Source organism: Emydura macquarii, unplaced genomic scaffold (genome assembly GCF_026122565.2).
Source record: "Emydura macquarii macquarii isolate MOO-44397 ecotype Brisbane River unplaced genomic scaffold, CSIRO-AGI_Emac_v2 contig_2199, whole genome shotgun sequence".
Taxonomy (NCBI): Eukaryota; Metazoa; Chordata; order Testudines; family Chelidae; genus Emydura; species Emydura macquarii.
In genome coordinates this window covers 3,317,590-3,327,054 of record NW_027132336.1, presented here as the reverse complement: position 1 = coordinate 3,327,054, position 9,465 = coordinate 3,317,590, and the positions used below count along the sequence as shown (strand labels likewise).

Here is a 9,465-nt window from a genome sequence, read left to right as displayed (position 1 = left end):
ATGACATAACCGACCGCTCCCGACTGGGGAGCGCAATGCACGCCGGGAGTTGTAGTCCATCCCCTTGGGATGATCGCAGGCGGTGCCGAAGTGGCGACGGATTAGGACTGCATTTCCCGGTGTGCTGCGCGGCGCGGGTTCCCGTCAGCGCAAGGGGGAGCCCCCCGACGTAAAGGGGGATCACTTTCCCCTTGTGTCCGCCATATTGGACGGTAACTCTGGTCAGCGGCGCTGGGGCCAAGGGAGTCCCCGTTACAGTGACAGTTCGTGCGCCCCGCTCCTCGGTGCCCGGGGCGGCCTGTGCCCCGGCCTTACCCGCTCCCCTCTCCGGGCGCTGCCGGCGGCTCCGAGCTCCCCGCTGCCTCCTGCCTGCCCGGGTGTCAGACACGATGAGTCCGGCCGACGCCAAGCGAGGAGCCAAGCGCCGAAAGAACAAGCGGGGCGGCGGCCTCGGCACTACCGGCGGCCCCGGCCCCGGCGGCGGCGGCGGGGCGGGAGGCCTGAGCAAGAGCGGGGCCGCCTCGGCATCGGCCGCCCTGCGGGCTCCAGCCCAGGCGGTGGCTGCCACGCCGAGCGTGGTGGGCGGCCTGCTGACAGCGCCAGCAACGGTCACCGGCAACGGAGCCCTGAGCAGCGGCGCTGGAGGGGCCGGGGCGGGACATGGCGAGGTGAGGGGGGGGGACGGTTGGGGGGAGGCTTGGCCGCACCCACCTTCTCTGCGGGAGCAGGGGCCGCCGCCCCTGGGTGGGGGGCGGGGAGCCTATAACGGGGCTCGCTCTGCGGCGGCAGTGACAGGCATCCCGCGGTAGCGGATCCCCGCACACGCCCACCCGCCTGCCCGCGGGAGGAGGGATTTGGGGAGCTGGGCAGTCATCCACTGTGGCGCTGAGATTCCCCCTTTGGCCGAGTCGCAGCCCCACAGCAGCAGGGGGCCCCGGGCTGTTGCCTCCCCCCCATTCTCGCAGCGAGGATGCGGGGCCGGGCACTGTCTCTCTCCCCCACCCCGCGCGGGGAGGGCGCTGTAGCTTGATCCGTGAGACCTCGCGGTGGGGAGCCTCAGGGAGTGGTTTGAGCATCCCATCGGGCTTCCCATCCCAGGCATCCCATCTTTGTACGTCCCCAGGGCCTGTGCTGAAGCTTGTGGGAGGAGGAACAGGAGAGAAGAGGTTTGAGGCGTTGCCACCTAAGGCACATGCTGTCTCTTTAAAGTGAGGTTCCCTTTTCTCTGAGAATAATTTCATTGCAAAGTTGGATGTTTGTTATAAGCGGGAGGGACTGCAAGTTTGCATATTGAGCTATTGAAACAATTGGGGCCTGTTTGCTCAGTTTCCCTAGGAAAGAGAGTTTCACTCTAGTGAAGTTTGTTGAAAGCGTGTCATACTATGTAATGACACTTGTCTTCAGGAACTATCCAAGGGTCAAGCAAAAATCAGTAAATTATTGATTTTTTTTTTTTTTAGAGAGGTATTCTGTTGTCATAACTAGCAAGACAGCCAGCAAAGTTGATCTTTCTTTCTTTCAAGGTTGAAAACATTTTTGTTGAAAAGTGCACAGAGGTTAGATTTAGGTTCCCTATTTACAGAGGGGTTGTCAGTTGGCAGTGTCCTATCTTGCAGGTTTTAGTGTATACCTCATTTGGCACCATCATCTTTTTTCTTTCTCATAAGGAAATTGACATACATGAGAAGAAAGGGGAAAAAATGGTTTCTATAGTGTGAGAGGGATCCAAACTACTTAATGATGTAACCAACTGGATTTTAGCTCTCTCTGTGGTCTCCGTTTTGCTATGGCAATGAGAATTCATCAGTGATAAATATAAACTTATTTTCTTTAAAAATGCACCAAACTTGCCCTCACCCCTCAAAAAACCCCACCCAGCATCAAGTGCGACTTAGCTTCATAGCTGGTATACCTATCATGTTAATGAGGTATTTATGTCAAACATAATTTCCACTTGGGACAATAGGCGCTAACATAACTTGTGAATATCTAAAAGAGGTATGGGTTTTACTGCTAAATTGAGGGGATGTCATCAAACTCTACTGTTATCCTAGAAAATACCTAGCAGGAGGCTGAAGTTCAGTTTAAAAATCTGTGTAGAATGCAAGCGTTTTAGGGGCAGGGACTGTCTATTACTGTTTGAGGCCCCCTTGTACTAGGCACTGTACAATCTTGGTTGGTCCCTACGCACTGTGGTAAAACATGTGATTGGTAATAACAGAGGAAAATGGAGCAAGCATACTACACAATATGGTAAATTGAAGTGATTCAACAAATGAAAGGGGTTTACTGTCCCTGATAACTTGGATTGTCTATGGGTTGTGCATCTGCAATATGCAGAGTCCAGAAGTTTAGTGGCTTTCTTAAGATGGTCACTGACTAGCAAATCTCTTGCAAAAGCTCATCCCAGGAGGACAGAGTGAACTGCTTATCCTTCCACTTAACAGCTGCCTTTAGTTTTTAGACTTGATAGTTAATATGTCTCATTTTTAAGTTATTCAGAGAATGACCAACATCTCTCTGAAATTTTATTGAAATTATACAGTATATAAACTTTACATTGTGAAAACAGTCTTTCACAAATGTTACTATATGTGATTGTTCATAGTAGAGAGCTTAAAATAATTTTTCTGCCCTTATGTGAGACAAATTCAAGTCACTATTTTGTAAGTCAGTTTCACATGTGACAAATTTATTTTACTTCCTTTGCTTGTACTCTTAGATGTACTCACAGGTTATCAACTGTTTCCATGTTTTCACATTTGATGAACAGTATTTTACTAATGATTCTGCAAGTGAGTTGGCAAATACAAAAGTATGGAAAATGTATCAACTGGACCAACTAGTTAAGCTGGAAGTAAAATCATGAGACTAGATTTATATATACAAGGTAGCAAACACTGCAGTTGGTTTATAATGAGAGCAAACAGGTAATACACTATGCCATGTTCCTGAAATCCACATCTATTTAATGCTACGTTTGAACACCGTGACAAATACTGATTTTTTTTGACATGTTAAATATTTTCTGATTGTGGTGATGCAACAAAATTGCCAATACTTTGTCATTTAATGCCACACTTGTTTCAAGCGTATAAGCTAAGGTGACTTGTCACTTTCTAACTGTTTGTTGCTCTTGCTCCTAGATGCAATACTCTAAATAGCTAACCACTCTGAAACTCAGAATAGATCAGGACAAAACCTTTGATTTTTTCATTCACTGGGGTGATGGCTTACCATGTGTTGCTTCTGGGTTGTGTGGAGAAGGAAAGTTCTGTGTAGTTCTCACAAATGACCTGTACAAATCAGGTGCATTATTTATATTGGCTGCTTGAAAAGAAGATGGCAAGCTAGTATCTCTACAATTGTAACCAGAATTGCATTACTTTCATCTTCTACAAAATGTTGCTGAGTGTCTGTGAGGTGCTATGGAAAAATCAAAAGCCATTGTTCTAGTTTACAGACTTTATTAGCTTCTGATCTCTCCGAATATATATTCTAAAATCCTGTTCTCTCTTAGCTGGCATTGCACCCCAGAATATAATGGAGTCAAGTTGCTAGCCTGCTCATGATGCTCTGCTTTAGTTGTGTGCCCCTAATATTAGGTTCTCCGTTGTTGGAAGATTGTAGCCTTTTTATGTCGCTGAACTATGGAGCACCCTCCTGTTAGAATATATGATTTAGCTTCAACCTACATATAAAGTGATTTTTTTTTTTAAAGGAATGTCAGCTGGTATCCTGCATAATTATGTGCAAATCAGTTGCTCGTTATCGAGTGGTGTATTGATAAAAGATGTTTTATAAACAAAGTTCAATTGAGTTTTAAAATACATAAAATTTAATTTTCCGATTAAAAAGCCCTTTTCTTAATTTTCAAATTCCAGCTAGAATTTTCATAGTTAATGAACATTACAATTAAATTGAGATTTTTATGGTTCTTAGCCTAAGAGCCTAACTCATTTCCATGTAGTTTCTGCATTAAATATATGCTAAATCTTGTCCTCCAAGTTATTCTTTTGGCCCTATGCACATACTTGAAAATATCAGAATTCTTGTCTTCCAAACAATATTCTGCAAGTGTTCTGCAGAAACTAAAGCTACTTTGGTTGGCTTTCCTCTAGTAAGGAACATTCTTGTCACTAGTTTAACTGGAATTGGAAACTATACAATTTACACTTGTGGGGCAAGATCATAAGACGTTATATATATCTTTGTTATATCTTTGTAATGATAAAATATGACTCCTGGGGATAGTGTTGTAGGATGGAGAATGAAGTGTCACATTAAAAATAGAATAATTTATTATCTGAAGGTTGAGCAGATAGACCAGGCATTTTTAAATTTAATCTCTCATTTTTTATGTGAAAAGAAAAATGAGTGTTCTTTTTAAAATATGACTATGCTGTGTTGTGTGATGAAATATTATTAAGATTTGGATTAATGATTGGAGTTTTGATTGAATCTGTGGGATACATTTGAAGTTGCTTTTTATTGGTCACTGCACAGTGACCACACAGGATTGTGTGGTGGGGAAACAAGTTGTAAAGTTGGCTGTGTGAGAATTTGCCTAGGTAGTTGGGAGTGAAGAATTGTTTGCCAGTGATTGATCTGTTCCAGTAGGCCTTACTAAAGGTCTGAGTGAAATTGTGTGCTTTAACTAGAATGAACAATTCAGTAAGGCAAAGAAGGGAGAAATGGCTATCCTGAACGTCTTAGAAATATTGTCTACGGATAGTGTGTACTAATATGATCAATCTTTGTACAATTAAGACGCTTCTGACACAGATTAATTTAAAATATTTTACCTAAAATCTGTTAGATGTTACTCATTTACTATTTCTCACATCCAAGGTATTGATGCATGCCCATCTAGAATAGGCTGCTGCCCCTGGTTTGATTCATTCAGCAACAGCAATCCAGTGCCCATGATGTGGTTGCTTTCATGGTGTGTGATATTGCATGCATTGGATTATGGCATTATTGAATGATTCAGATAGGCAGAGGAAACTGATTACAGAGGAGGCAGTTTCTGTTCTTCATGAAATCTTATAGTCAGCTAACGCTTTTCTTGCTGTCACTTTTTTTCTTTTTGTGTAAAGGTATATATTATTTTTGACCAACTTGATCCAGTGTAAAGTAGACATTTTCCTATTAAAACATATAGGTTATATTGGGTATTGAGACACTTCTGTAGCAATATACTTGTGCACTTAACTGGAGGCACTACACTTTTGTTCTGTTACTTAAATGCAGACAGTCCCTGCTCTGAAGATCTTAGTCTGATAATAGCAAATACGTTAAACAGGATGGAATCATTAGGGTGGGTTTTTATAGCTTACATAGTTAAATAGACTTATAAAGCTAGAAACAAAATCCACTGTCATTTAAATTATTTTAACTCTGTGATCACTTGAAATTTCAAAACAAGCATAATACCTCCTTTATACCAACATCAGTAGCGTTTGCTTTATTTGTTCCCTGGGCTAATTGAGGTACCCTTCTATCTGATAAATCTGAGGCTATGGACCTGGATATTTAGTTCAAACCTTTAGTTTAATTCAAATCTTTTTTGTAACATTTTCTTGGGAAGAGTATGTGTGTGTACCTGATCTTATGGATATCAAATCCAGGTCCGTTGGTTGCATTTTTCCCACTATACATGTGTTAATGTGGGCAGATAATATCAAGAGTAATCGGTCTTGAACTGCTACATTAAACATCCAGACAGCTTATCTAGAACAAATATTAATACAGTTGCAGTTTCACATACATCAGATTCTGGCTTAGATATATCATCAAATGTTTCATATAACTAAGGTGCCCTATCCTATGTCTTGAAATATGCGGTCAGAAGGAACACTTGTCTTGCTTGATTGGACATAAAAAGTTTGAGAAAGAGAACTTCAAAATCTAATTCTAGCTACCTTCAAAGATACGATGCAGCTGCCCCCAAAATGCCATTGTTTGCAAAAGCTTAAATCTTGTTGTAAATTACTACATAGTGATTAGATTCAAATTCATGTGAAAAAACAGTTTCTGAAAAATAAGTGGGTGCAGATAAAGAGCAAGGAAAGGTATTGTCCAACTCCCAGTCTAATCACAGGATAAACTAATAAGGTGGAATTTTTAACCTTTTTTTGTTTGTTAATGCACTTTTCCTTTTCCTTTGGTAACTTTAGAGAGGAATTGTGCCCTCTTATCTTTCCAATCTACATGTAGAAGCAACCTATAGCAGTTTACAGGGAAAGGATTGGGTCCTTAAGATCTCTGTGGCTAGAGAAATTCCCTGACAAAGATCCATTGAAGACATGCTTTCAAGGAGTTGGGGTGAGATGATTGGGGGCACAGATCTGCTGAGTTTCTACAGGGCTTCCTAGATTCACTCTGTGATGTCCTATGATCAATGCTTAATTTGTGCCAGCGTTGAGCCCCAGCACCTCTAAGCTTGGCGGGTCATAGCCCTAGTACCTCTGGGCTTGCAGTGTCAGTTATGAAAGTAAAAAAATTGATTGAACCTCGGCACATTACAAATTAAACACTGTCTAGGATCTTTGTGGAACCAGGGAATCCATGGAGTTTTGAGCTTAGTCCAGCTCCTCAATCCATGGGAAAAGGGATCAAGCCTTTACCCTTGATAGAAGGTAAGGACTCTAGAGTTTTCTTCCTTTTAAGGTGCCCTTTGCTGGGTTTATTATAGTAAGGGGTAGTTTAGCCTCAGAATATTTCTTCACAGATTTTGGTAATCAATTTGGAATATTCCTAGAATAGTTGATATCTGAGAGCGCTACAGCCCAGGAGTCTGCTTCCTGTAGTATCGTAGTCCACAAGTTGGAAAGCTGGGACCTGATATTTCTAATGCTTTTTAACAGATTTTTTTACATAGAAGGGAACTGCCAAAATTCCAGTACTGTGATCTTGCATGATGAGACAGCAATAAATTAAGTACACTATTTTTTTCTGGTCTGATTATTACTAAAATTCATATTAAACTGCCAAAACAATTATTTGGTATTAGACTGTTGCATTATATCTAACATTAGTTTCAGTGTTGAAGTGGTATTTTCAACACATAGCTGTGTTAAAAATACATAAATGTATGTATTTTTCCTGCTATTGTGGGGAACTTTCCTGCCTTCTGTACTGGATTCTGGTGGAATCAAATAGCGAAAGGATCTGAGTCCTTGTCCCAACTCTCTTTACCCAGATGCTGGCCTGACCTCAAGGACTCCCAGGATGGTAACCCCCCAGTCTCATTGTGGTCACTTAGGACAGGGATGATGGCAGTGGTTTTCAACCTTTTCTCATTTGTGGAACCCTAAAACTTTTTGAATGTAGGTGCAGATGCCTTTGGAAATACAACCTGTGGTCTGCGGATTCCTACCATAGAAATCTTAGACTGAAAACTGATTGAACAGATTTCAACTATACATGTTGCATGTGCTTGGCATGGTGTTTGACATAATGTGAAAAAGGGTACTAAACTGTGGGCTTCTGTGGTAATGAAAACACTTCTGGGTTTTGACCTGTAGGTGGGGGTATTCATATACTTTTGATTGATCAGAAAAATAGGATCTGAAACTATTTTCATAGTCACCTTTTGCAAACCCCTTAGACATAGTCTGCAGACCCCTAGAGGTCCACAGGTTGAAAACCACTGGGTAGGGTGTAACCGCTCTGGGATTCTCTCTCCACACTGGCCACTTCCCTGACTCATTGATCACTACGTTATATTTAAACCATATACAATTTATTAAACAGCAACTGTAAGAAAAATAAGGGAAAAATGGAAAAGGTTAAAGGAACAAGGAACCCTGCCTGTTGGCATAGGGAACAGCACAAACATTAGTCTCTGTGACTTAAGAAAAATTCACAGTCTATTCCTCACATGTCCCAGGTCTCTTTCCCAGACCCTGGCTGTGCTGTGGTGATACCGTGGATAAGACACTTGCTCTAGTAGTGGTCACACACCCTCAGGCTCTAGGTGACAGGGCCCTTTTGGCAGGGGTTCAGGTCCCTTCCTCCAAGTCCGGCCTGCAAGGCCCTCATGTCTGGTGACATCTCCCTCTGCTGGGCTCTCTCTACCAGGCCCCACCTTGTTCCTCCCAGCCACTCACTGTGCTTGACTTCAGTGTTAATTGTGGCACAGCAGGAGTCTGCTCCCTGGCTCTGGCCCTGCAGCTCCCTGTTGTAGCTCAACCCTTGCTTACCATTGGCGCAGCTGGTCTGGTCTGCTCCAGCTCTCCCCAACTCCAGGCTGCTCTGGCTCAGTGCTGCTGCTGCTCTGCTTCCAGCCCAGCTCTGGCTGCTGCACTCTCCTTAGCTCTGCTCTTCCCTGCCCCTGGCAGACTCAGCTCACATGGAGGATGAGCCCCGGGCTCTTAACTTCTTCATTGGCCTGCCTGCACTGTGAGTCTGGCTGACTTGAAGCATTGGTCTCTGTCCATTGGCCCTGGGGACTGTCAGTCTCAGGATCCTTCTTTCTCTTCAGCCCTTCCCCTTTCTCATTGTTGGAGAGGGCCAAGAAAAAAGAACCCACTAAGTTTCAATAAGATGCCTACAATCCCCTTAGATATGTATTCAATCAACATATTAATTCTGAGTCCTAACCTGTTAAATATTTATGGAAAACGAGATACATAAAATATAAAAACGAGATATATAAAATGCCTACTTTAGGCTGAACCCTAATTTAGGGGTCAATTAAAAAAAAACACAAAAAACCACTTGCATTTTGTACTGAATTTGGCCTGAAAATGGTTATTGTTACATTTCAGTCTTTCTAATGAGGTAGAAACGTGATCTTTTTAGTCATTTCTCTAAAAGCTGCCTTTGGAATGAATATACAAACTATACTTAATCAAATTAGAAAAATATATTTACTAAAATACTGTTTATGATATTGGAGATTATATGCCTATTTTGAGTCTCACTTACCCAAAAAGTGTGTTCATGGCATCTTTGTAAGACGTGTAGCATGCTTTTGTTTTTTAAAAGTGCAGAATGATAATTCTGGATCCATTTTAAAACTAAAATTCCATTGATACTATCTTCTTTAAAATTTTGAAATAAAAAGTCTGCTAACTTTGTTCACTCCTTATAAAAGTCTACAATTTTACTGTGTATTTTTCTGAAGCAAAGTTGTGATAGAACAGTCATGGGCCCTTCCATGAAATCTCACTGTTGCTAATATCTTTTTCTTGAAGCCAGTGAAATAAGCTGAGGAGGGAGTATAAATGAAGAGGTAACATGGACTATGATTGAACTTCAAGAATTGTGGCCTCAAGTGCAATATTCTGCACAATAGAGGTGCTTTAGTATAATGATCCATTGAACTGAGCCGTGGAAGCTTTGTAAAACAGCTACTTCTAAAGCATTTCAGAATAGTATATAACAAAGAAGATACATATATTTGTTAGATAATTCTATTTATTCAAAGTATGAAATTCATACTATTTCATAATTGAG

The 9,465-nt window shown here is 41.9% G+C and overlaps 1 protein-coding gene across 2 annotated transcripts in view; it reads left to right on the top strand.

Annotated features, from left to right (window-relative positions):
• The first annotated feature begins 263 nt into the window (after nt 1-263).
• FAM193A (family with sequence similarity 193 member A) overlaps nt 264-9,465 on the top strand; it is a 102,191-nt gene continuing 92,989 nt past the window's right edge. For both annotated transcript variants that reach the window (XM_067558927.1, XM_067558926.1), the window contains exon 1: nt 264-668. In XM_067558927.1, the coding sequence (XP_067415028.1) occupies nt 390-668 (279 nt within the window). In that variant the 5' untranslated portion in view covers nt 264-389. The remainder of the gene's footprint in view (nt 669-9,465) is intronic.